Source organism: Manihot esculenta, chromosome 3 (assembly GCF_001659605.2).
Source record: "Manihot esculenta cultivar AM560-2 chromosome 3, M.esculenta_v8, whole genome shotgun sequence".
Lineage (NCBI taxonomy): Eukaryota > Viridiplantae > Streptophyta > Magnoliopsida > Malpighiales > Euphorbiaceae > Manihot > Manihot esculenta.
In genome coordinates this window covers 1,384,855-1,412,809 of record NC_035163.2, presented here as the reverse complement: position 1 = coordinate 1,412,809, position 27,955 = coordinate 1,384,855, and the positions used below count along the sequence as shown (strand labels likewise).

Below are 27,955 nucleotides of genomic sequence, written 5' to 3'. Positions count from 1 at the left end.
AATTACCAGTAACTGATGGGTAACGCAGCCTGTAGTAAACAGCTTAGATGATATTCAACTGTTGTCCCTGTCCAGTCAAACATAGATAAATGGACTACGTGGGTTAAAGAAATTGGATATATTTGGAGAAGTACTTGCTAAAACCAATCTGGTATTTACACGCCATTGAGCTCACTTATGACTACCGTGGGTGTGTTAGAAACGGGAAACCGACCTTTTATCTGTTTAGGCGTAATCCAGTGCAATTTATGTCTTGCTATTTTTGATAATTCTAATTGAATTAGTATTTATTTCCATTATAAATAAAATAAAATAAAATAAAAATATAATTAAATCTTTTAAATAATTATTTTAATATAAGTTATTTGCATTTAAATACTAATTGGTAAATTGACATAAATAATTCAAAAATGTTGAAAATTTTAAAATATGTTAACAATTTCATTAATTGAACCGGGTGCAGATTCCTACTGTTGACGGGCCAGCCGGCTGAGCCGATATGGGAGATGTGTAACCGGTTGAACCGGAAAATCAAAACCAAGACGATGTAATAACATAAATTGGAAGATAATAAAAGGACAAGCTTCTAGCTAAAGTGATAGCTGGAAGGAGAAGGAGACGAAGAGTTTCACAGACCTAACATTGTTCGAAGCAGATTTTCTATAACATTTACATCAAGACCAGATCTTTTCCTGTTTTGGTAATCCTGGACAGTCGGCACCACCATGGAAGCAAATGCAGGCATGGTGGCCGGTTCCTACCGGAGGAACGAGTTGGTCCGGATTCGCCACGATTCCGATAGTGGGGTTTGTTCTCTTAGCTTAACTTTTTTTGTTTGGAAACTGTAAATTTGCTTGCATTTCCGGGTTGGATCTGAGTGTTACCTCTGTGAGAGTGACTTTTTAGCTCGAATTATGCGATCGTTTTCGTGGACTTGGAAACTGGGTAGCGGGTCTTTGTTAGTTTTTTTCTGCAATTCAGCCTTGATCGTTAACTGATTGATACTGATTTTTATTTTCAGTGCATTAGTGTGTTTAGATCTTTTGTTAACAGTGTAAAAGTGAGCTTTCAGTTGGATCAGTGGTCATATGCTGATCTTGATATTTAAGCTTGATTTCCGTTTTAGCTATAGTTTCTAAAACAGTTGTTCCCTTATTTTTGTAACGCATTGTGGTCTTTTGATCTGATAGTCGTGTGAGGGTGAGTTTTGAACTCAAAAAGTTTGTTCTTTATTCCTTATTTAGCCAAAATATGAGATTTAGGTTGTAAAAATTATTATTACGTTTTTCATTTGTTTATCATTTTCTGGTTTACCTGAAAATTGAATCGTTTCTTTCATCAGTTGTGCAGTTGTTAGTATTATATTTCTGTTTTGATCGCAGGATCTTTTCAAGGAAATATCTCTATTTGGTTATGTTATTCTCATATTTGTAAAACTAATGGGTAACGAGGCCCTTAATCTGAGATCATAAATTTTACCTCAATGAGATTTGTATGGTGCTAGCCATCTGTAATTTGCTTCTAAAAAACGATACAAAGACGTTTCTGAGTTTACATTTCTATTTATCCCTTTTAGCTGGATTTGTTTGTAGATACTGTATAGTGCAGCTTGAGATTTTTTCTTCTCGGTATATGAATTTTTTCCTTTAAGACTAAGATTATAAAGACAAAATTGGTGAGCTATAAGGAGTGTTGATGTGCATCATTTAAAAATGTGGGAGCTATATTGGATCCCAAGAGAATGGAAGATGTTTGGTGGTGTATTGAGAACATTTGTAGAATTCCCTAGCCGAGTAATAGCAAGAACTGATGTTCTGCTTTTTGTCTTTTTATACTATGTTAGAAAAGTGGCTTTGAAGTGGTATTAATCCTTTTGATTTTGGAATACTAGTTACCTAACTTTCTTAGTTTTGTACTTGGCTTCTTAGTGGACCTCTGGATTCCAGCATTAAAAATATTCTTATTCAGAGTGGGATAATTTTTCTGTTAAAAAAAATTGGAATGCAATGGTGATGTTTGTGCTTATGGCAATTGGCAAGTACAGCTGAATATTTGCTTTCAGAATTCTAATTGTTGCATTCTTTGTGGAATAATGCAGCCAAAGCCCCTCAAGAATTTGAATGGCCAAACCTGTCAGATATGTGGCGATAATGTTGGACTAACTGCCAGTGGTGACACATTTGTTGCTTGCAATGAGTGCGCCTTCCCAGTTTGCCGTCCTTGTTATGAGTATGAGCGGAAAGATGGGACTCAGTGTTGTCCCCAATGCAAAACTAGGTACAGGAGGCACAAAGGTTAGCTTCTTTGTGATTGTCTTTAAGATGCTGCTACACATTTGATTTTTTGGTCATATATCAGAAATGTGTGTCTGGATATTGCAGGGAGTCCTCGGGTGGAGGGAGATGAGGATGAAGATGATGTTGATGATTTAGAGAATGAATTCAATTATGCACAAGGCAATAGCAAGACTATACGCCGATGGCAGGGTGAAGATGTAGAACTTTCATCATCTTCCAGGCATGAATCTCAACAGCCAATTCCCCTTCTTACGAATGGGCAGCCGGTAAGCAGATTGGTCTTATGACATACATGTTTTTGTGTATATCTGAGTTAGGAACAAGATAAATGATAAATAAGGATGCAACTGAGTTTGTATTAATGATAATAATGGCAGAAAGCCTTTGCAAATATCCCTTCTCAACAGGAGAAGCTATTCAAATACCACTCAACAAAATAAGAAAAACAACAAAATAACCAGGATGGACTCCCGAACCAGCTCAAGCTAGCCCTGGCAACAGCTGACAATTTTGGATTAAAAACCTTATATACCTTCTCTGCCAAAGAATGATTATTTATATCAAATAAAATAATCTCTAAGTTTCCTTTCCCATGTACCACCTGCTAATGCCCTTCTTCCATCTGTTCAATTCCAGAATAATCTCCCATCCCCTTGCCAGCTGCTCTACTCTTCTTGAAAGTTTTCTGGAGTACAACTTCAGTGGTTTAGGATCTAAACTTGGGCCTCCTTCGTTGCTGCTACCAGTGCATGTTTGCAATTCCTGTTCTAGATTCACACAATCTGTATGGCCTACTGATTTTTTGGTGAAATTAGATGACATTATATTGGATTGAGTAGGTTGAAAACTTATGTTGGCTTTGTGACATGTCTCTTGTATTGTGACACTCACTTTTTAGTTCATGTGCTAATTGTGCAATTCACTTTATCTGAGAGTTGCTATTCTCATGGAGGTATTTTTGCGTGGCCAGTTATCTTATTTACAATTTAAACTTAACCTTGAATTATATATATTCTGTCTTAGTTTTTATATCTGTTCGCATCTGTTTATCACTTGCAAATAAAATTCCCTGAGCTGTTCCCTAGCTGGCACAGAGCAATATTTTCTCTGAGGGGTGTTATGTTTGGTTCAATATTTGGGTTTTACAATAATGTACTGACTGATATGCTAACTATCACTAGGTTTCTGGTGAAATTCCCTGTGCTACTCCTGACACCCAATCTGTTCGAACTACATCTGGACCTCTGGGCCCTCCTGAAAAGCATGTTAACTCATCTCCTTATATTGATCCAAGACAGCCAGGTAACGAAGTAACCAGAATTTCTTTGCCTAATATTTCTCAAGAAGGTTTTCACATCACTATATGGATCCCATGGGTTTTGAGTTGATTACGTCTTCTGCCATTTGCAGTTCCTGTTAGAATTGTGGACCCTTCTAAGGACTTGAATTCTTATGGCCTCGGTAATGTTGATTGGAAGGAGAGGGTAGAGGGTTGGAAACTCAAACAGGAGAAAAATATGATGCAGATGACCAATAGATACAATGAAGGAAAGGGAGACATGGAGGGCACAGGTTCAAATGGAGAAGAACTCCAAATGTGAGCATCTATCGAGATTTACTTTTGCTGCTTTAAATTAAAGAATGATACTTGAAATATAGGGGCAAACCATAGCCATTTTGTTTATGTATATTTTAGCATGTTATCATTTTATGTTTTGAGAAAGCATATTACATGCAATGGCTAAATATTTGAAGCATGGATAGCCTTCAGATGCTATTAAAAAGGGCTGGATAGTTTGCTCCACTAAGCATTTTGTTTTTGTTTTCTTCATATATTGCGTAGGGCTGATGATGCTCGACAACCTTTGAGTCGTGTGGTGCCTATTTCTTCCTCTCACCTGACCCCTTATCGTGTTGTAATCATTCTCCGGCTTATCATTTTGGGCTTCTTCTTGCAATATCGTGCAACTCACCCAGTGAAAGATGCATACCCATTGTGGATAACATCAGTTATTTGTGAGATTTGGTTTGCCTTGTCATGGCTTTTGGATCAGTTTCCAAAATGGTCCCCTATCAATCGTGAAACCTATCTTGAAAGGCTTGCTTTAAGGTTTGTTGAATGCATCTTAATGATAATGTTTTCTTTTATGAAATAAGGGTACGAATAGTGACTGGGGAGTAAATTGTGTTATTCTTAATTGGATTTTTGCTGCAGATATGATCGTGAAGGGGAACCATCACAATTGGCACCTGTCGATGTCTTTGTTAGTACAGTGGATCCCCTCAAAGAACCTCCTCTGGTTACAGCAAACACAGTTTTGTCCATTCTTGCTGTTGATTACCCTGTCGACAAAGTATCTTGTTACGTTTCAGATGATGGTTCAGCAATGTTGACATTTGAATCCCTTTCTGAAACTGCGGAGTTTGCAAGGAAGTGGGTGCCTTTTTGCAAGAAGCACAACATTGAGCCTAGGGCACCTGAATTTTATTTTGCACAAAAGATTGATTATTTGAAGGACAAGATACAACCTTCTTTTGTGAAAGAGCGCCGAGCAATGAAGGTGAGTCACATAGATACTTTATGTTATATCTTGTGTTTGTCTATTTCTTTGGCTGAAGTGAATTCTATCATTTTTCACATGTTTTCCACATTATTCATGAAAATGAGGACTATTGTGCATTGCAGAGAGAGTATGAAGAATTCAAGGTGCGGATCAATGCCCTTGTTGCCAAAGCACAGAAAATGCCTGAAGAAGGTTGGACAATGCAGGATGGCACTCCTTGGCCTGGAAATAATCCTAGAGATCATCCAGGAATGATTCAGGTATTATTATCCTTGCTATGTCTATCAGTGGTCATCGGTCATGACGCTTTCTTCACATTATTAGTTTATTACAATAGTCATTTACGTTTTCCATAATTGGAAGAACAGGTGTTTTTAGGACACAGTGGGGGTCTCGACACAGATGGAAATGAGCTACCTCGACTTGTTTATGTTTCTCGTGAGAAGAGGCCTGGCTTCCAACACCACAAGAAAGCTGGAGCAATGAATGCATTGGTTTGTCATCTTAATGCCTGTTATCTTTCCTCTCCTTGCAATCTAGTCTTTTGATTAATTATCACGAATTATGGTCTTAAGGGAGCTTATTTATGTGCATACTCGCTAACAACTGTTCAGCAAATTGTCCTTCTTCTTTACATCAATAAGGGGGACACTGTTATGTGTTCTGGGATTTAGTTGCTAGGAGCGGGAGACATGTACTAAACTAATATTTCTACAAAACCTTGTTTTTGTTTTCCTTTTGACGTGCTTTATATTTGTGTTATTGTAGATTCGAGTTTCAGCTGTCTTGACAAATGGTGCCTATCTATTGAATGTTGATTGTGATCACTACTTCAATAACAGCAAAGCTCTTAAAGAAGCTATGTGCTTCATGATGGATCCTGTCCTTGGCAAGAAAACATGCTATGTCCAATTCCCTCAGCGTTTTGATGGCATTGACTTGCACGATCGATATGCCAATCGCAATATTGTGTTCTTTGATGTATGTGCTCAGTCAATCTATTATCAATCAGAAAAATATTTGCATTATATATATATATATATATATATATATATATATATATATATATTCACTTTCCGCTGATGTTCTAAAGGTTTTCATTCGTGTTATTATTTTTTAAGATCAATTTGAAAGGGCTAGATGGCATTCAGGGTCCAGTCTATGTGGGAACTGGTTGTTGTTTCAACAGGCAAGCTCTATATGGTTATGATCCAGTTTTGACTGAGGAAGATTTGGAACCGAACATAATTGTCAAGAGTTGTTGTGGATCAAGAAAGAAAGGAAGAAGTGGTAATAAGAAGTATATGGACAAGAAGCGGGCAATGAAAAGAACTGAATCCACTGTTCCCATTTTCAATATGGAAGATATTGAGGAGGGTGTTGAAGGTTTTATTTTTCATACCCTTTTTCTTATTTGATTTTAGTTAAATATAAACATAATCTCTGAGGATTGAATCTCAGTAAATTGGACTTGTTCATGAACATTTTATATTGCACATATGGTCATTTGTATTGGTGGTGAGTTTGATTGGTGTTCTAGTGTTGGACCATTATTTAATGGTCCTTCAGTTTACATTCATCCATTGCTACTGCAACTTTAAACCTTGTTTTGCATTTCCAACTAGTAAGGGATTCAACTTGAGATATCATGATTTTGACTGAAATAAACTGTAGCATGTTCAAAGAGCTTATGCTTATCTAGTATATTCAGTTAACTTCTTACTTTATGTCTGCAGGTTATGATGATGAGAGGTCGCTTCTTATGTCTCAGAAGAGTCTAGAAAAGCGTTTTGGTCAGTCACCAGTTTTTATTGCAGCCACCTTCATGGAACAGGGAGGCATTCCACCATCAACTAATCCTGCAACCCTTCTAAAAGAAGCCATCCATGTCATTAGCTGTGGATATGAAGACAAGACTGAATGGGGCAAAGAGGCAAGTCTATCTTGGTGTTTAAAAGCTGTTATTTCTTCAATAGCTGCTTATTCTCTCCCAAACCATGTCCTTTTTGTTATGAGCTTTCACATGTTAATTGATTTTTTTTTTCTTTGCTTACTGCCAGATTGGATGGATCTATGGTTCTGTGACTGAAGATATTTTAACTGGGTTTAAGATGCATGCACGTGGTTGGATATCGATCTATTGTATGCCTCCACGCCCAGCATTCAAGGGGTCTGCGCCTATCAATCTTTCTGATCGGTTGAACCAGGTCCTTCGGTGGGCCTTGGGATCAATCGAGATTTTGCTAAGCAGGCATTGCCCCATATGGTATGGCTACAATGGAAGATTGAAGCTCCTGGAGAGGCTGGCGTACATTAATACCATTGTATACCCACTCACCTCTATTCCACTGCTAGCTTACTGCATGCTTCCTGCTTTTTGCCTTCTAACTGGGAAGTTTATTATTCCCGAGGTGAGCAACTTTATTACATAACTATGAAATGTATGATTAGATTTTCTAATCATGGGAACTTAAGAATTTATTGTAATTTTATCCAGATAAGCAACTTTGCTAGTATGTGGTTCATTCTCCTTTTCGTCTCCATTTTTGCCACGGGAATACTTGAGCTCAGGTGGAGTGGAGTGAGCATTGAAGACTGGTGGAGGAATGAACAGTTCTGGGTCATCGGTGGTACATCAGCTCATCTTTTTGCTGTGTTCCAAGGGCTTTTGAAAGTACTTGCTGGGATTGATACCAACTTTACTGTCACTTCGAAAGCTTCTGATGATGATGGGGAGTTTGCTGAGCTCTATGTGTTCAAGTGGACATCTCTTCTCATCCCACCAACAACCGTCCTTATTGTGAACTTGGTGGGCATTGTAGCTGGTGTTTCATATGCCATAAATAGCGGCTACCAGTCATGGGGTCCACTCTTTGGCAAGCTGTTCTTCGCAATATGGGTTATTGCTCATTTGTACCCTTTCCTAAAGGGTTTAGTTGGTCGGCAAAATCGCACACCAACCATCGTCATCGTCTGGTCCATACTCCTTGCTTCCATTTTCTCCTTGCTATGGGTTCGGATTGACCCCTTCACATCAGATCCTACTAAAGCTTCATCAAAAGGTCAATGTGGTATCAATTGTTAGTTAGCATTATTTTGGCTTAAGCCCACCCTCATGTATATAAACAAGGATTAAGGTACTGAAATGGTATGAAACTAATTTATGTACTGCTCTCTTCCTATGGAACGACATTAAGATGGCTGAGCATGAGTACCATACACTCTTCCATGTGGTTTTGTAATTGTGACACTCCCACAAGGTATTTTCATATTTAAGCCTCCCTTGCAAGTGGGTTTCCTGGGGCATCGATCAAGTTGTTTCTATCATTGTTGTGCAGTTTTGTTATGTCTTATGGTAAAAGCGTGTAGGAATCTGATTGTTCTTTGTATTTGGAAGAAACTAAATGAAAAATCGATGTTGTTCTTTGAATGGGTTATGGCATGCTGCCTTTTCCCTTGCCTCTTTCCTCATCTGAAGCTAGCTAGCTAGCTCTAAAAACGCTATGCTACTGTGTTTTCAGTTCTTAGTTGCACACCCCAATGCCCCCCCACCCCAAAATTCGGTTCATGGAAAATTTAGGTATAGAAACAATGATTCATAATAAAATCATGCCAACGAAAGTATAATTTAATTTTGGAGGCATTTTTTTCCTTAAAAAATACTGTTAATATAATTGTCATGATTTTTATAAATTTAATAATAAACTTATCCATTATTATTTAATTCATTGAATCTTCCATGAACTGAAAAAAAAAAAAAAAAAGTCGTGCAAATGAAATTGAATTGGAAAAAAAAAAATTAACAGAAAACGGCGACGTTTAATTTGATTTTTTATCGTAAATTCAAAATCCCCATCCAAAACCCCTAAAATGAAAACAGCGGCAGCCAGGGTTCTGGAGCTATTTATAAGCTGTACCCGCCTCAGCCTCCTGCGATAGTCCTTTGGCTTGCAGTATTTACCAACAGAAGATAACTAGAGAAGAAGGAGATTTTCAGTTTGGAAGGAGAGTTGGGGTTCAGCGTTTTCTCTCCGCTGGTAGTAGCTAAAGCATTTATCATAATGGAGGGGATAACAGAGGGAGTAAACAACTTGAATATCATTGATTCAGCTTCAGCCATCAAGAAGAACCGTATCCAAGTCTCTAACACCAAAAAACCCCTCTTCTTCTATGTGAATCTCACCAAGGTATTCTCTATCTTGCCTCTTTCTCTCTTTTACTTTTACTATATGTTTTCCTATCCTTTTAGGCTATATCTTTCGTTTTGTCTTCTGCTAAATTAGATCTGTGTATGGATGTAATATGCAATCTTAAATTTTTTTAGGGTTTTCCTTTACGTTTTTTTTTTCCTCAGCTCTTCCCATAGTGTAAAACCCTATGAAACAAAAAATGGGTTTATTCTTATGTCATTTCTATAAATATTAACTCATTGATTTGACTAGGACTTGCCTCCTTAGCATATGGTATTTATGTTTGAGCTGCTACAGAGAAATCACCACCTTAAATGTATTAGTTAGAATCTATGAAAATTTAAGTTAGGTTTTAAATGTTCTAATCGTAAGAATCCAAAACAGAATGCCTAAGGTTTACATCCTCAACCTCTGCAAAGAGAAAATGGGCTGGATTATCTGTTATACCAAGCCATTGTTGTAACCGTATACTTTTCACTTTCATTTTTGTTGTTACTTAGCCATAAAGAGGTTTCATTGTTGTCTTTTGCAGAGATACATGCAGCAACACAATGAAGTTGAACTCTCTGCTCTCGGGATGGGTATCTTTTTTTTTTTTTTTTTTCTCTATATGCTTCATTATCTACTGCCATTGACTTTCCTTTGCGATACGTTCAAAGCATGAAAATGAAATGGTTTTGCTGCAATGTAGGCTTGTAATCTGTTCGTAGTATGTGAACAATGATGAAAATAGTACATTATGCTCATTATTATTGTGCGTGCTTAGCATTGACTGTTATATTATGTCAACAGCTATAGCTACTGTTGTAACCATTGCTGAGATCTTGAAGAATAATGGGTTGGCTGTTGAGAAGAGTGAGACTTCTATTCTTCTCCATTTCTTTCTTTCTTCCTTTTTAACTTCGGCTTTTTATTTAGCTTATAACTAACAATTGTGTACATATTAACAGAGATCACGACTTCCACTGTTGACATGAGAGAGGAAACAGGAGGTCGACCTGTGCAGAAAGCAAAGGTAATCCAAACTTAGCCTACATTGAACTAAATCCAGATTTGAAGTTGGTGTATGTTAGTCATGATTTTCCTAAGATGAAACAATAAATCAATAATATAAATTATGAATTCATGGCTTGCTTTGAATTGTGTTATTTTCTTGTTTTATAAACCATTGAACCATAATTGTGTACTGTGTGTATGCATGGCCTGTTTGGCTTGTATCCTTTTTGCGAGGAACATTTATCCCAAGTTGTCAGCAGATAGAGTATTCACATGGATTAGGTATTACAACCAAAAAGGATCTTGGAAATTGGCAATATCTCTAAGAATCCTAGATGTTTGCTTATGGTGTGAACTTTTAGGTGTCGGGAGTGTAGAGTTACATTCGATTTGTCTGGTGCACATTTATGTGCCCAACTATCCCAACGGTCTGATTGCCTCTTGTTAATAGTAATACCACTACAAACCCCTTCCCCCTAAAAGAAAACAAAGTATACTAATAATTCTGCTGGGAGAGAAGGTTGACAAGGTGAATTCTTTTGTTGTTAGATTGAAATATTGCTAGGGAAGACTGAAAAGTTTGATGAGTTGATGGCTGCTGCATCAGAGGAATTGATAGATAATGAGGGCAGAGCTGAGCATTAGAAGACAAATTCAGCTGGTTGCTTTACTTCTTGGCAGATATCTGTAACAATATATTTTAGATTGGACTTTGTCAAGTTTTTATTAGCTGTTATTATATTTCTTGTAGGAGGTTCTGTAAAAAAACATTGAACTTTGCTATTCAAAATTCAAATTCATTTCCAGGTTCTATTCAAAATGGATTACTGATTATTTTGCCATTCCATAACTGATCCTTGCTGTTTACTTCCAACCCCTTTTCTCCTGGTTTCAGTATATTTTCTGTTGTCGAGAATATTGGATAGAGAACACTCCAATGAAGTTCATCTCACGTTTTATGGTTACTTGGTTATTGTGAGAAAGTTTTCATTAGCAAGGGCATAGCATGATTTCATATATCATTGGAATTTTGGATATTCCCATTGATTAATCCGGCAAACTTGCTATTAAAGCATGTTCCCCAACTTCAACACTCAAATTAGCAAGTACTAATGATTGGCTTTTATGAAACAGTAAGACGTTAGGTAAACTGTAGACTGGGAAAATATGGTCCCAAACAGCAATTTGATTTGGCAAGAAAGGCTCTTCAAAATGCTATTTATTTGATCGAATCAATCTTTTAATCAAAAGGAGAGAACGAAAAACCATTAAATGTACTTTCCGACCTTCCAAATGAAAAGGTTATTGACCAAGTCCAGGACAAAAATCCTCAAAATGGAGAAAACTGAAAGATGAATTTTAGTTCTCAGGCTCTTCTATTGTTCTTCATCATCCTCTACCAGTATCCTCTTGCTTGCTTCATAACACATGAAAGCTATCCCAGCTGCAGGTACCAACTTCATGCAGCTGGGACCCAGCCCTTTATATAAACCCTTGATCCCTTCTTGCTCAACTATGCTTGCAAGTGTATGAATTACATTCTTGTAAACCTGTCTTCCACTGAGAGCTCCCACCTGCATATGCTTGCGTGCAACCTCAAGTGGGAAAGTTGCACTACTGGATAGAGCTCCGGCAGCCGATCCAATTAAAAGGGTTTCAATGTTGCCAATCTTCTCTTGCTTGAAAACTTTACGGTAGGCTTTCCGTAATGTGTCGTAAGCACAGTAATTGGTGGCAGCATATGGTATAACTCCAATCAGGCTAGGGGCAAGGCCTCTATACAGTTCTGCAGGACCCTCTTCTCGCAGTATTTTTAAGAATGCATCTAATATACCATTATAAATACCCCTCTGCAAATTTAAATAAAACCCTCTTAAACAGCAACAAACAAATTCAAGATTCAAATCTCTAAATCTAGGTTTTTTATATACCTGTATGGTTAATCGAGTCTTGACCAACTCAAGTGGATACGTGACCAAAGTTGAGCTAACTCCAGCACAGGCCCCAGCAACTAATGAAGCAGGAATTGGAAGCTTAGGTTGCTCCCCTGGCTTGGGTGACAAGTTCTTATTAACAGTGTCATATGCAAACAGCTGTGATGAGAACAAATTACTAGTCAGATAGTAATAACATTTATTTGAAACTAGATCATTGCTTTGAATAAATAAAATCAAGCTACATGGCTTATTTTTCTTTTCATCCACAAAACTACTGCAAAAACATACTAACATGGATCATTTAGCGCACAATCATTAGTGAACTCCATGAATGACATCTTTTTTGTCCGCATAAAAAGTTGATCATGTGTAAACTTACCTACACCAATAACAGATAAAAACATTCAATTGGAAAATCAGTAATATACTCAATTGAGTGGATTTATTGCATATGCATATGAACATGGCAGCCAAACACAGTCACAATCAATCCATCAGTGCTAAGAGCTCTAGAGAACGAAACACCTACTCGCTAGCAGTTTGAACTTCGAAGCTTATTCTCCAAAAACAAATCGTTGTCAAGTTCACCAGATAAATTGAAATCATCAAAAAGGATTATGCTTACCAGGTAATTTGCAATCGAAAAGAACATAAGCCAGGCAAGGTTTAGCTAGCATCTAGCTTTGGCATCCCAAATTAGTTAAAAGAGATGTTTCAAAAGGGTGGACAATATGAATTCAATTGAAAACTTGAGCAGACTGACAGCAACTTATTTTGTTGTTTGCATAGTTGTGCTGCCATCAAGCAAAACATTGTAAGAATTGAACCAACACTTATGACAAGCTAACCTATGCGGAACCACACAACTATAACCCCATCCATTATTGTATGATAGTTGATTGCTATTTTAAAACTTATAATGCACTCTTAAAGAACTAATGGCAACTTTTTTTTGAGCGTTATGAAATACCCAAATAGAGTCAATGACGGCACTGAACCAAGTTGATGCCAGTCTAGGAAATTGAGTAGTAGAAAACTCAAAGAAACTCATTAGATGACTGCAGGGAACGCAACTAGAAAAGCAAGAGAGAGTAGAGTGATATAGAATTGGAAAAAAACAAAGAAAGGAACTCATTTTGGACAGCATGTGATATAACACCATCATCCCTATTTACATGATAGTAGGGAAAAACTGCGTTTAGCAGAAAAGAGAACGTAAAGTAGCAATAATCACAGATAAAAGCAAACATGAAGAGCGGATTAATAAATAATAATTATACCGATTCATATGATAATCATAATTGCTTTCGACAAAGAGTAGAAAAATAGAATTACTGCTCATAATTGCTAACAAAGAAGAAGATACACTGGAACACAAGGAACTACCATTGTTTGATACTATGGTCACAAATCCTTTTGGCAAAAGGAGGAGAAAATAAAACTAATAACAAATGATAATGACATATTTTAGCCCCATCTCGAGAGAGACATGCATCCCCTAATTCTGAAACAGAGAAATCTGAAGCTACATTTAGAAGAGGTCACAGCTCATTGACTTTATACATTCAGTAATGTTGCTTCCCCACTTGGTATTGAATGTTGAAACCTCTGTTCATGGCAAATTCTCGATGAATTTAGAACTAATTTTCATTAAATACTGAATACCAGAATTGTGAAACTTACTTGTTGTGAATCAAATAATTAAGCCAGCAAGTACGATCACATGAATCACTAGGAAATGGACATTCATACTTGGAATATAAAAGTTGAAAAGCAAATGTGCACAAAAAGACAAAACAATACTGAAACAAAAAGCTAATAATGGAAACAAGACCACCATTTGTGAGCCATACGATGTGGACACTCAGCCAAACAAGTGAATCAATAAGAAAACAGAAACAAACAAAAAAGGGATGACATCAAAGCAACAGAATCCGGAAAATGGTAGCATTTAGAATTTAACTTACCTCGGCCACTGTACAAAGGAAGCAGAGAATAAATTACAGAGTACACATTGTTGCATAACGGATTGATAAGCATTAGAAAGCAGTGAATAACAAAACAATGAATACTTACAATCATAGAAACAAACATGATCATACCAAGCTATCAATTAACACCCATTAGCATCTCCATGATTATGAAGAGTTAAAATTTTGAAAGAATTTATTACCTCTATGGCTTTGCTTGGGGCAACTCGAATCACATTAACCAAATTGCCTCTGAACAATCCCCTCCATCCATCAGTATTCATTATATTATGGAACACCTCAGCGGTAGTGTGCCCACTGCTTCCCACCATCAAATTAGTCCTTATGGTCTCCAGCGGAGCAACGGCAGTTCTTGAGACAGCCCCAGCTATCCCTCCACTAATTAACCGTATCAGCATAGGATTTTTAACCTTAAGCTTCAACTTAAGTCCGCCCTTCTTCTTAAATGCCCCTTCCTCCTCTTGGACCCCTACAAATGACAAATACTTGACATACAAATCAGAGTACAGAGATTTTATGCTGCTATTGTTACTGGAATTTGGGAAGCCCTGATTAACGCTTGCAAAAAGACATCCACCAGGAAGATATTGCCCGTCTTGAAAACTCCATTGATAACCCAAATCAGAGATTGAGAAAAATCCATCCTTTTTGTCATCAAACACCTGGATTGCTTGCTTACCCATTAACCAAAAACTTGGTGATTGAACTTTAAACGCCTAAGGAAGGTTGGCAGGTAAAAATATAAATATAAAAGAATGTAAAAGAATTGAGAAATGGAAGAAAAGGAAGCAATGAAACTAAGGGAGATGAAAGGGAATGGAAATTGAGAAATCTAAATATCAAGAGAAGGAGAATGGGAGCTTCGCACACAGATTCTCACATACTCACTGCCTTTCTTTTTGTCGGGGTTATATAAAATATTCTGAGTGCTTTAAATAGTCTGAGAGAGTTCAGTTGGTGGGCTGCGGGAGAGTGACGATGAAGACTCTCTCTCAACTCTCAAGGTCTTGGAATTCGCAAAAACAAAAAAGAGCTCTTAGAAAGCTCTTCTAAGGGTAAATTTAATAATTATCACTGTAAACCTTAATAGGTTAATTTACAATATAATCTTAATTTCATCATTTTGATGACAAACAATTTAATCATTAAAATTTTATTTTGTTAAAAAAATAATTTATCGATTAAATTTATTGTTATTATTATAACACTAGTTAATCTTTTAACTTTAATATTTATAATTTTAATATTATATAATTTAATTTCTTCAATCTAGATAAATTTAAAAATAAAAAAATTAAACTGTGAATTCTTAAATTGTTCATATTTAATTGAATAATGATTAAATTTATGATATAATTTTAAATGTATTGATATGTTAATGATAAATTTTATTAGGAACATATCTTAGTGGGCATCGAATCAAATACAAAGTGGACATTTAAATACACCATAGAATTACAATTAAGGGATGTTCATATGAAAACTCTTGATTTCATATGGAGAAGTTGCTATCCACAGAATATATTCCATCACCTGTCAAACCTTTCAATCGCTGGCGTTTTCCTTACAAAGCCTCAATATGTTTTTCTAATATAATTCAACAATTTAATTTTTTAATTTTCTGTGTTATTTGTAATAATTTAATTTATGTAATGATAAACATTAACACACAATAAATTTTATATTGATAAATTATCATAAAAACTCCGTAAACCTTACAACTAATCATAGTTCTCATCATATCCAAAGCAGTATTTTTTAGCATGCTAAGCAATGAAGCAAACCTTGTCCTCTGCTGCTTCTTATTATCCACCTCTTTTTTTCTTTTTTGTATATGATAGAGCAGAGAGATGCAAAGTGTTTTGGGTAATAACTCAAGGGCTTAAGAGAGGATCAGATAATTTATCAGACATAGGCTCCGGAAAGTTCTAATTAGATTTAAAGCCATAAACAACTTGAGATCAAATCAAACAGACCATTACCAACCGTAGATGACACTAGGCAGAGATACCATGCTCTGCTTCACAGCATCATTATCATAAGCTTATCACTTTGCAACTCCACATTCCACACAAATATATCCAACTTTTGTAAAGATATAACGAAACACAAATACCCTTTTATAGTTGTAGAAAACTTGATTTCTTTGATTTGTCCCCAAGCTTTGATCCAGAACCAGTATAAATAATAAGAGCAGACGCGGACGATATGCTCAAGTCAAGAACAGAAGTAAGTAGTACAGCTTTGAGGCTTCAATTTGAGCTACATTACTATTTGTGAGATGAGATTTTATTGCTTACCATTTAGTAAGATACAGATAAGAGAAAATTAAATCCAACAAAAGTGGGAAATCAATGAATAAGAGATGATGAGGTATAAACTTAGACATGATGGAACTTCCCAGGGCTTAATCTAGATTAGTAAGTACAATGATTTACCATTCATGGTGATACTTGAGATTGTAAAATGGTTCGGCTATTTCCAAACCCTTTGCGTTGCCTTTGGAAATAAGGATGAAGCATTCTAACTCCTTCCAGGTATAAAGGTGTCTGCATTTCGATCAAACGTGAAACCTATGGAGACAGCTTTTCTGTTAATAACTTCAAGCTACATTTTTTTTCATCTAATTTGATGCATGATGACAAGATATGTAGTGAATAATCATTCCTCACTATCCTACATAGCATTGCGAATATATATATTTGTTTTCACAATTTACATAGTAATGGTTGGAGCACTACTTACTGCTCGGCGGAAGGCAAACATCTCTTCTTGACCAGATAGCATGGAAACTATGCCGATTGGTGCACCTCCAGATCCCACAGTACCTTCAGCTAAGACATTTCTTCGAAGCTTTCCACCTTCTGTTTCTGTCTCAAATTGGAAACTGGACGCCAAAAAGAGAACATGGTCTTGCAATCATAAAAATTTCTCTCTCAAGATGATAAGATATGACGTATTTTCAGGTGATAGGACCTTGTGATAATGCATGGCATGCACACTTGACATTACCAACAAAGCATGAAAGAGAAAGGGTTTCACGCATGGTATCATATTCAATAGAGTAACTTCATTCAAATAAATAATTAACGAGTCAAAAAGAATTCTTGGACACGCATCAGGAAGTCTGACTGCAATTAACGAGGACAAAGCAAAAGTGCCGTTCATGACCATCGGTAAGTTTGTCTTTGCTCTTTACCCATGGAGTTTCATGATATGGCAGCCAATCATGCATGGTTCTGGTTTAGTTAATCAATGCAAGTATAATGGTCTCTCTCTCACCAACCATGCTAGATTTCGATCATCACACTTAATTTGCTTTGCATATATTAGGAAATCGACATGTAATTTACTTTTAAAAAATTACGCACATCCTACCAGCAGAGTCCATACTCCATAGTTTAGGTTTACAAAAGCATTTATAGAGACGGCTGACCCCTCAAAGTTCAAACAAGCAGTATGGAGTACTACACAATATTTCAGAACTAATATAGAAGCATTAAAAATTTCTGTTCCTTAAAATAGGTCACCAATAGGAAACCATGTTGCACCTGAATCTTCATGAACAAATAATAAAAGAAAAAAAAAGATCTACTTATTGACTACATCTCCAATAATATTCTCTGAGAACTTTCACGAAATTATATCAAGACGTTGTGCAAGAAGGAAAATATAATTGTAAGAGTACCGGAAGATATGGGAATTATGCTTAAATTGGAAACTAAATTGAGAAAGAAATAGTTAGCAGGTCCAAAAGATCACTTAGAATAGAATTATCTCATATAATAACCTATTAAAAGGATTAAGGCAGTGTAAACATAAAGACTAAACTACCTTTCCAAATCAAAAAGTGTACCCTCTTCAGTTCCTTGAAATAGGTCATCAATAGATGAAGCTGCAGAGCAAAACAGGCAGCAGTGATGATTATATAACTCATCTACGAGGGTGATAAATCTACGTGCCTGAAAGCAAAAATAAATTTGTTATTGATGTGTAATAATAACTAATGAGTATTAAAGATTCCTAATCTGCTATACAGCAATAGATATTAAGGATCCATATGGAATGCTTAAAGCATAAGCACATAAATTGCTTTGTTGTGATATATAACATGTTTGTGTGCATTATTCTAACTAAATTTATGTGACTTATATACAATACTTCTATTCAGGTATGCTAAAGGGAAATAATGTTACCTTGTCACGGATTCGCATGCTCATTGTTGGAATGCCAGAGATGAATACAGTGTGATAACTTTTTGCAACTGCAATATAATCTGCTGCACCTCGCTGTATATACTCCATGATAAGGCAAGTCACCATCCAAAAGGGGGTAAAGAAAAATAAAGGCAAAAGAAGGGCACCAATCATCCACCATGTAGACTTCAGAAAGAACAGAGCATATAATATTTTAAATGTCATGCGATTTTCAGTACTGAGGTTGGAAGGAAAACTAGGATTTTTTCCAGAACCAAGACAAGTTTTAAAGCTATGAGAACAAAGTAAAATTGTTCCTTTCCACCGATGAAACTTTGCAAAAATGTGATTTATGGCCTGGTAAAGTCATTTGAAAAATACTTTTACTTAGCCTACCCATTTGTAAACCTTTTTGATACATAGTCCTTGTTCATCTCTCGTTCATGGAAATCTTTTTTGGGATAAAATCATAATAAGTTTGTTAGGTTCATTGTAGCCTTTAGTTATCTTTTCACTTCTTTACTTTTTCCTAATTCATGGTCCTCTGTCCCTTTCAATTAGGTTACTGACAAATTAGATTAGATTTGCATATGCATATATATATGGATTAGAAAATTCACATTCCAGTGAAATATCTGCTAACAAGAAAATGTGACAACAGAGTACAATGTAAATGCATGACTGGTATAGATAATTAAACACACTGTTCAAATATTGGAGGAAAAATTTTTTTTAAAAAAAAATCATAGGGTGAAAGTACAATACCGGCTGACCACATAGATACTCAAAAGTAAACTTTGCCACTCCATTGCAGCTTTCAGGAACCTCCAACTTTCTAGTTTCAAAGAAAAGGGAGAACCTTCAGAGTGGATAGCAAACATATAATAGATTATAGATAAATGACGTTGGAAAGGTACCTCCCAAACATAACTGGGACAGTGGCAGAAGTGATTTCTCCTCCCAACTGCGCTGTGACCTGACACCAAATTTTCTCAAACTCCTTCACAACACTGTTTTCCAACGGCCAGAAATAGTGAACCTGCATATTTGCAATTATAGTTTCAACCAATTAGACAATTTCCACTGAATTTTTTTTTCAATTTCTTTTTCAAAAAAAGGAAAATAATATCGATTCCAGTTTGCACTCTGTCTCAGTGATTAAAATAGATTAATGTATCTGCAAAGGACTGATGGACTAGACATGAGAGCATCACCAAACAAGACAGATTTAAATAGTAAACTGGGAATGTATAATGACACCAAAATCTGCATGGGTGACTCAACTAATTTTGAATGCAAAAGGACACATAAAATAATATCAACTGCTAAAGGAAAACCCTTTATTATTCTGGGAGACAAATCACACACGTCAGCTTGGGTCCAGTACTATGAAACTGGCATTTCCTTATGCTGAGAGCATGATTAGAAGATTTTACATAATTAAATAAATCTGAAAAATGACAAACACAGGGTAAATTTAATGACCATGAGAAATATCAAGGGACTGTATCTTGCTACTGAACAAATGAAGATTTGAAGATAATATGATCTTCAAAATAATATTTAGCATGAGCCTGTGAATTAGAAAAATTGAAGAAGGTTGTGGTACTAAAGACTTTGATGAATAAAGATGCTAAATTGAAGCAAATCTGGAAGGCAGCTGAGGTAAGAAGGAACAAATGATGAAACAGCATGCATGAAAAGGCAAGGAAACCAAGTGTTGGTATAACTGCACAACATCTCACCTGGTCTTTAGAATGTTGAGCTATAAAACGCCGATAATCAATATCACTTCCAATCAGAACTATCTCACAGTGATCCTCCAATTTTGAAACCAATTTTAGGAAGATCTCTCTTTGCATACCATCCTAAGATGCAATAAATGTAAATTAAAATGAGATATTGGTGGGCATTGTTTTCCATGCAGAAAAACAATATTCAATTTTGGTATGCAAGCACATTAAGACATTGAAGGACTTCTGATGACCAAAATTATAATTTAGAAATACGTCAGAAGGCTTCCAATAAGCAACAGCTATCATCGGTTCTTACAAAGGCTGGTAGAATAAATTTGTGGAAAAGAAGTCAAGGATCTGGAACAACATTGGGAACACATACCACCTACCTGATTTAAATCCTTTGGTGCTCGGTTACTGGTGGCCACAAGCACAGTTCCAGTAGTCAACAATCTGCTTAGAATTCCAGATAAGGCCACAATGGCAAATACATCAACTGTCTGTAATATAAAACCACAAATAATAAGTCATGAAAAATGAGTTGCAAATTCAATTAGCTTTTTTTTTTTTTCATAAAAGATTCTAACAGATAATGAAACTTTAAATGCTCCAAAAATGGCTTTATTGCTAAAAATCTATAGACAGAAAGTAATTGCAGAATATTAAGAAGCTCAACCAAAGTTCATCCTACAACATGCAAAAGGGTCATCATCAAATGGTGCACCATATTTGAGAAACATAAGTCCTATTGCAAGACAGGAATCTCCAAAGAAAAAACTGGTAATAACAGGATCAAGAGTATATGATTGAAATAGAATACCAATGGTTTTTTAGACATGTTTGGTAACAGTCCGGTCTAAACTAATTCAAATAACTTTTGGACCCTTTTTTTACTTGATCCAAAATAATTATCCCAGTTAATCATTAGATCTAAGCTAAAAATTATAATATTTCCTTCACTACACGATGTGGGATTAAATCCCACCTCTTGCTCCTGAGTCCCACAATCTTCCCCACTAAATTTGTGATGTCCTTGTCGAGTTTGCTGTGTTGACTCAGATACAATTGTTAAGTCAGGATCAAATCTTGAGTATTGTGATTCGCTAGTATCTCGGGCGGCTCCAGGCTCCACTCGTTTTGCACGGATAGTCCTTTCCTTACAGACCTACTAGTTTCGCACAATTTTTCTAATCCAGGTCTACTAGTTTCGCACAGTTTTTCTAATCCAGGATGACTATGATATCAATTGTAATAACCATACCCAAACTGATCTACATAATTTTTGAACCCATTTTCCATTAGATCCAAAATGGTTAACTCAAGTTAATTAGTAGTTCTAAGCTATAAATTATAATATTTCCTTCACTGCATGATGTGGGTCCCACATCCTGCTCCTGAGTCCCACATGTTTCTTTGTACCTGTATCTCATCAAAGCAAAGAATGCTAGCCCCTTTTTGATCTACTTGTTGGTCAACAAGAAACTTGTCTGCCACAGCAAGAAGTTTTTCATTTGGACCCATTTTCCATTCGACTCAAAATGGTTAACTCAAATTAATTAGTAGTTCTAAGCTAGAAATTATAATATTTCCTTCACAACACGATGTGGGATTCTAAATCCCACATCCTGCTCCTGTGTCCCACATGTTTCTTTGTACCTGTATCTCATCAAAGCAAAGAATGCTAGCCCCTTTTTGATCTACTTGTTGGTCAACAAGAAACTTGTCTGCCACAGCAGGAAGAATGTTTTTCATTTGCACTTCTTGCTTATACTTTTCTTCTGCAGCTAACCACTCCTTGACTTTCATATCAAAAGGAAGATCCATAATCCAGCTAGATAAGCTTGACTGCAGTGACTGTTCCTTCACTTGATTCTTCCATATCTTATGCATATGTACATTTATATTCAGCATAGCCTGCAAGGAAGTATGGTAAAATACAATGTTTCTTCTAACCAATCAGCATTAATTTGATGAACAGCTTGAAAATAGCATGTGATTAGGGTTGCAGTAACCAAGAATATAGCACTGGCCAGCATATCAGGGATGATTACAAGCATAGTATTCTTTCTAGACTCCACCGCCCTCCCAAAACATGCACATGTGGGCATGCCTTTGGTTGTCAAGCCCAACAGAGATGGCAGTTATATTTAATGAATTCCCACAACAACATGAGTTCAATAAAAGATTTTACCTCGTGAAAGTGAAACCTTTTGCGATGTTTAACAATTCCTTCAGTGGCACTATAAAACATATCCATCAGCATCGTCTTCCCTGCAGGACCAAGAATTATGTCATGAGAGGTTGTATCAAATGAACAAACATATTCAAGAGCAAGTTAACTGTGCAAAAAAGCTCAGAAGCGAGGAAAAAAAAAGATGAACAATTTGTTATATAAATTAAGAAATGCAACAGTATGATATAAATACATGGAAAGCCAAATTATTTGACATCACATTGGATCACAAATAGACTTGGAAACATACCACTTCCGACATTGCCATATATATAAAGTCCTTTTGGTGCTGGAGGAGCAGTTGGACGACAACCAACAAGGGAATCCAACTTCCTTTCTCTATTTAGGTACGAAACCCATCTGCCCACTCCCAGTTCAACATTTTCAGGTTTTTTCCTAAGTCAAAAAATTCAATTGATAAAAAGAAATAGAATAAGAAAAACTACAAAACAAATGCACATATAGGAACAAGAATTACATAAACCAGTGACTGAACTGATTTGCATAATGAGACCTGAATGAAATGCAAAAACAAGTGGTTTTCGCGTATACTGATGTGCATAGTGCAGCCAGACTCAGAAAGTGAATCACCAGTGGATTCATGAGTTACTGTTTTGCCAGTCTTAGCAATTACAAGGAACAGCATATGTAATCATATGCACCACCATTGTGGGTTTTATCCGAAAAATTGTTAATGGTTGGAATATCTTACCCAATGAATGAAGGAGACCCCATATTAGAAGCTTCTAAAATCATTAATACAAGATGTATAGCATAATCCAGCTTATACCGAATATAGTTATTACCGAAACATCCATCTTGCAACAAGTCTATTCCGATGCTTGTTTACTGATGCCCTTATGTCGCCCTGCTGCTTCTGCTCAGCTTCTTCCATTAAAAGCTTGAGCCGCTCATTCTCCCTCTTTTTCTCCCAGTTAGCTAGGTTTACCTACAAAAGATAGGGAGAAAATACCGTATTCACGGCAAGAAACTATACTGTAAAGTCTCCCACCTAATTACATATATAGATAGAATCATATAATACAAAAAACCAAAAGATCCGAATTGTACATGATACTCCTCCATGTCTTTCTCGTATTTCTCCAATCTTCCAAGCAATTTTTCTAATTCAAGAGCAACCCTTTCCTGGTGAGGATCATGCTGAAGCTTCCCTTGATCAACCAAATTCTTATAGCGTGCAAGTGGCCCTGAAGGAAGATTTTCCATCTCATAATTTAAGAGCAATCGATTTACCGAATAAAACAAGTTCAGCTAAGTAAAAAACACAAGCAAATGCAGACACAGAAATACATGAAGAAATCAAAAAGAGAAGCAGTCAAGCAGCCAAATATCGATTCAAATTACACGTAAACATAATCGGCGAATGCATAAAAAGAGAGAGAAAGAGAGAAGGACCTGGAGGTTTTGGCGAGGAAAGAGGGAAAGGATCATCAGAGTAGAAACGAATGGCATTGATTTGAGCATTATTAGAGATTATTGTTCGTCGAACAAACCCTAAAGATAAAAGCGAAGAAATTGATGATAAGCTCCTCATTATATTTCAGATTCGCTCTTCTTCTTTTCTTTCTCCCCAATCGTAAGGCTTCCACAACTGTAACTGATCAGCTTGAGCAGTGGCAACCTTTTCTGGAAAACAGACACCGGAAAGTGTCGAATTCCTCTTCTTCAAAGAAGGTACTTGGTGACGTGGCTCTAGCATGGATCATCCGCGTGGATGATTCTGGATTTTTTATGACGTGGACGAGAATTCAAACGTTGGATGAAAGTGGGATGGGTTCTCCACAGTTGAGGCCCGCAGCAGGCCATTTCCGTTTTTAACCGTTAAAGCTATCAAGACTCGTTCTCAGTAACCAAATGCAATTCTCAAGCCAACAAAGAAAGCTGCTCCGCTCAGTGACCGATTCTACTACAGTACTTGCATCCACTGTCCACTGCAGCTTCAATAGAAGAGCGGCAGAGCAGAGATGTCTAGCTCTCCTTCACGACTGCAATACCCTCTCGAAGCTCACCCAAGTCCACACCCACATCCTCAAATTGGGTCTTCAGAACAATCCTCTCGTCCTCACCAAGTTCACTTCGACATCCTCTGAGCTTTATGCCATTGACTATGCTTCCTCTTTCTTATTCTCACCGGAATCGGATACCCGTTTGTATGATACCTTTCTCTTCAATACCATCATCAGAGCTTATGCTCAAACTAATCATTCGAAGGACAAAGCTATTTGTATGTATAATCTCATGCTTCATTATAATGTTTTGCCTAATAAGTTCACGTATCCTTTTGTGCTCAAAGCATGTGCAGGTATTGTAAACTTGAATTTGGGCAAGTCTGTTCATGGGTCAGTAATCAAATTTGGATTTGACAATGACGTGCATGTGCAGAACACAATGGTTCACATGTATTGCTGTGGCAGAGAAGGGATTGAATTTGCACGCAAGGTGTTTGATGAAATGAGAAAGATGGATTCTGTTTCGTGGAGTGCGATGATTGGTGGATACGCCCGTTTAGGGAGGTCTAGTGATGCCGTTAGTTTGTTTAGGCAAATGCAGATCGCGGGTGTTTGTCCTGATGAGATTACTATGGTCTCTGTTTTGTCTGCCTGTACAGATTTAGGTGCTCTTGAATTAGGGAAATGGGTAGAGTCCTATATCGAGAAAGAAAGAGTTCAAAAGACAGTTGAGCTATGTAATGCTCTGATTGACATGTTTGCGAAGTGTGGTAATGTCGATAAAGCTATCAAATTTTTCAGGAGCATGGAAGAGAGAACCATTGTTTCGTGGACTTCTGTGATTGTTGGCTTGGCAATGCACGGTCGTGGTATAGAGGCTGTCGCATTGTTTGAGGAGATGATAGGAAGTGGGATGGAGCCAGATGATGTTGTATTTATTGGATTGCTCTCAGCTTGCAGTCATTCTGGGTTAGTTGATAGGGGAAGAGACTATTTTGATATGATGGGAAAGAATTTTGGTATAGTACCTAAAATTGAACACTATGGATGCATGGTTGATATGTTGTGCAGGGCAGGATTGATTAGTGAGGCATTGGAATTTGTTCAGCAAATGCCCATTGAGCCCAATCCTGTTGTTTGGCGTACTCTGATTAATGCTTGCCGTGCCCATGGTGAACTCAAGCTTGGAGAAAAAATCACCAGACAGCTTATTAGAAGTGAGCCCATGCACGAGTCCAACTATGTACTGCTCTCCAACATTTATGCCAAAATGTTTAATTGGGAAAAGAAAATGAGGATCAGAGAATTGATGGACATGAAGGGGATGAGGAAGGTCCCTGGGAGTACTATGATTGAGTTGGGCAATGAAATTTATGAATTTGTGGCTGGAGATAAATCCCATAACCAGTACAGTGAAATATATGAAATGGTGGATGAGATGGGTAGGGAGATGAAGCAGGCTGGGTATGTCCCAACTACATCAGAGGTTTTGCTTGATATTGACAATGAGGATAAGGAAGACACTTTGAACACACATAGCGAGAAGCTGGCTATTGCTTTTGCCCTTCTGAATACCCCACCTGGAACTCCTATTAGAATTGTGAAGAATCTGCGAGTTTGTAGTGATTGTCACACCGCTACCAAGTTCATCTCTAAGATATATAATCGAGAAATAATAATGAGAGACCGTAACAGATTTCATCATTTCAAGGATGGCATGTGCTCATGCAGAGATTTCTGGTAACAAATTTGGTACGGTTTTGAGTGGGTAGAATCTGGTGGCAAATTACAGATCACTGGGTCGTGAGTATAATAACAGGTGCTGAATTTTTCTTCAACAAGCAATTAACCATTTTATATGATCGTAAACAATATTTTTCCGCAAATCTTTGCTCCATTCTGTCAGGTGGAAGAATAGGCATTTCTATGTGAATCAGCATGATCATATGCTTCCGCGTAACCCAACATTTCTGTGGTAGTTTTACCTTGGCAGAAAAACTAGTTCTTACATTGATTACATATAATATAAAAAATGTTTCGGTAGATTTAGCTCATCATCAATTTATGTGCAATCCAAATAACGACGAGTGGGGATTGTATTTTTATCGGATACTCATTGGAGGTTGTAATTAATGAAAAACTGGACTTTTTTTCTGGAATCACCCTGAAGCACATAATTAGCTAGTGTAGCTTGGTTCAGTTTGTGAAACCTTAATTTTGTAGCTGACATAAATTCAATGGAATATGCAACTTTCCAGGCTACTCCTGATGACTCTTCTTATTGCTGCAAGTAGTACATGTAGTCTGTATGCTGTCTCCAAAGGAACTGGGATTCAATTGCTAATCGTGCAACAGTTCAAGCACAACCGAGTCTTATACGTCCGTTCCAAGCCGGTAAGATTGGTGTAGTAATCTTATCCCAAAAGGGGCATTGTTGGCAACGGATCATTGATCAGGAAGGGGACAATAACCAACAAGAGGACAATTGCTGAGTATAAACAAAGAAAACTAAAACGCGTCTTCTTTTCTCTTAATAGTAGCGAATACTTGACAAACCAGCTAGCAAACCAAGGTGATGACACCGGGATGTCAGAAACAAATTGTAAATCTCCGATCCCTTCTGTTGGAGTTGACAACTAACATAATCCATTTGAAGTTAAGGGATGTTGGGGAGCTCCACAGGGTAAAAGCTGAAAAGAGAATCTGAAGCAATTTTATACTAGGGAGAAACATCATATTCACATACTTTTTCCGAGGAAGAGAAAAGGCCGGTAGAAAAAGTGATGGGTCAATCATTTTGCAAAAGTGTACCGTGTTCTCTAGTCCCCCTGGAGCGTGTCAGAAGAAACAAACCAAATAAAGGAGCAGAAAGCTGATTCTGAAAATACAGCTAGCAAATGCAAGGGATACTTAGACAGTTAGCCCACATTCAAGGATCAAGAACACCAGCCAAGCATCTGCTCAATCCAAACCCAGAACATACAAGAACAAGAACATGAATGATAGATCCCTTTTCTTCACTATACACTAAAGTTGGTTGACAGAGGAATTATCCATCAAGGTAAAGATGGCATATCAGATCCATCCATGATCAATGGAACACAGACTGCATACCCCTCTCATGAACTACGGTATTAGGACGGATCCACCACACATTCCATCAAAATCATTTATATTCTAAAGAGGACAAGTAGTACTCTGGTAATCTGGACCATACTGGATATCAAAAGTTAGACCTATGTTTCAATAAAGTGCCATGACTAGAAACTAGAAAAGCAACACTGCAATCCTATTAAACTCTGGTAATCTGGACCATACTGGACGTCACACTGCTATGGGTTGGACCTGTGTTTCAATAAAAATAAAAAAATTCCTAGTGTTTCAATAAAATGGCATGACTATAAACTAGAGGACACTGCACCTTAATAAATGCCCATCCCATGCCAACCCAAAGTTACATGCTTCTGTAAGAACTTAAAGACAGCGCCTTTCCCATAGGTAGCAGCAAAACATAGCACAAATCTCTAATCTTAACCACGATGTAGATGCCACATCAAATACATCTGTAAGAAGCCACAATTCACCTACAACAAATTTTCCTCACAATAACAACTTTTACCTTACTGCAAATATATTCCCCAACTCATTTACCTTCCAAATCAAATTTTTATGGGTCTATTTGGGATTGCTATTGGAGTTGCCGTTGAGCGTTGTTTTTAAACATTAGTTTGAGGATTAAATTGTGCCCCCCCCCCCCCTCCTAAAATGCAGTTTTGGCCCTCAAACCACAATGCCAACATAAGACTAGCATTGTCCAATTCAGAAGATAGCTTATTTATTCCTCA

At 36.9% G+C, this 27,955-nt stretch overlaps 5 protein-coding genes across 7 annotated transcripts; 3 read left to right on the top strand and 2 right to left on the bottom strand.

Annotated features, from left to right (window-relative positions):
- Positions 1–582: 582 nt before the first annotated feature.
- LOC110611933 (cellulose synthase A catalytic subunit 1 [UDP-forming]) lies at positions 583–8,291 on the top strand. The gene is made up of 14 exons (XM_021752512.2): positions 583–806; positions 2,099–2,294; positions 2,382–2,563; positions 3,479–3,599; positions 3,708–3,894; positions 4,141–4,407; positions 4,513–4,858; positions 4,984–5,121; positions 5,230–5,355; positions 5,630–5,842; positions 5,983–6,247; positions 6,598–6,794; positions 6,922–7,272; positions 7,359–8,291. The coding sequence occupies exons 1-14, from the start codon at positions 726–728 to the stop codon at positions 7,944–7,946; spliced, it is 3,258 nt and encodes a 1,085-aa protein (XP_021608204.1). The 5' UTR covers positions 583–725; the 3' UTR covers positions 7,947–8,291.
- A 436-nt stretch (positions 8,292–8,727) lies between these two features.
- On the top strand, positions 8,728–10,867 carry LOC110611939 (uncharacterized protein At2g34160). The gene is made up of 5 exons (XM_021752521.2): positions 8,728–9,048; positions 9,584–9,632; positions 9,844–9,906; positions 10,002–10,066; positions 10,597–10,867. The coding sequence occupies exons 1-5, from the start codon at positions 8,923–8,925 to the stop codon at positions 10,690–10,692; spliced, it is 399 nt and encodes a 132-aa protein (XP_021608213.1). The 5' UTR covers positions 8,728–8,922; the 3' UTR covers positions 10,693–10,867.
- A 373-nt stretch (positions 10,868–11,240) lies between these two features.
- On the bottom strand, positions 11,241–15,181 carry LOC110611936 (adenine nucleotide transporter BT1, chloroplastic/mitochondrial). The gene is made up of 3 exons (XM_021752519.2): positions 14,158–15,181; positions 11,979–12,140; positions 11,241–11,897 (listed from the first exon to the last, which is right to left on the bottom strand). Exons 1-3 carry the CDS (start codon positions 14,656–14,658, stop codon positions 11,424–11,426), a joined length of 1,137 nt encoding a protein of 378 aa, XP_021608211.1. The 5' UTR covers positions 14,659–15,181; the 3' UTR covers positions 11,241–11,423.
- A 708-nt stretch (positions 15,182–15,889) lies between these two features.
- LOC110611935 (AFG1-like ATPase) lies at positions 15,890–23,816 on the bottom strand. Of its 3 annotated transcripts, none has more exons than XM_021752514.2 (14): positions 23,557–23,816; positions 23,212–23,348; positions 22,947–23,089; positions 22,391–22,536; positions 22,099–22,178; positions 21,564–21,821; positions 20,297–20,407; positions 19,917–20,039; positions 19,089–19,210; positions 18,937–19,006; positions 18,172–18,264; positions 17,810–17,937; positions 16,721–16,862; positions 15,890–16,548 (listed from the first exon to the last, which is right to left on the bottom strand). In XM_021752514.2, the coding sequence occupies exons 1-14, from the start codon at positions 23,693–23,695 to the stop codon at positions 16,417–16,419; spliced, it is 1,824 nt and encodes a 607-aa protein (XP_021608206.1). In that variant the 5' UTR covers positions 23,696–23,816; the 3' UTR covers positions 15,890–16,416. The 3 variants fall into 3 exon arrangements, 2 of the variants coding, with proteins under 2 accessions (XP_021608206.1, XP_021608209.1); XR_002487403.2 differs by having other exon boundaries at positions 16,331–16,548; positions 17,810–17,870; XM_021752517.2 differs by lacking the exon at positions 23,557–23,816 and having other exon boundaries at positions 22,947–23,131; positions 23,212–23,351.
- Positions 23,817–24,015: 199 nt separating this feature from the next.
- Positions 24,016–26,370, top strand: LOC110611934 (pentatricopeptide repeat-containing protein At4g21065). The gene has a single exon (XM_021752513.2). The coding sequence runs from the start codon at positions 24,016–24,018 to the stop codon at positions 25,852–25,854; it is 1,839 nt and encodes a 612-aa protein (XP_021608205.1). The 3' UTR covers positions 25,855–26,370.
- The last annotated feature ends 1,585 nt before the right edge of the window (positions 26,371–27,955 follow it).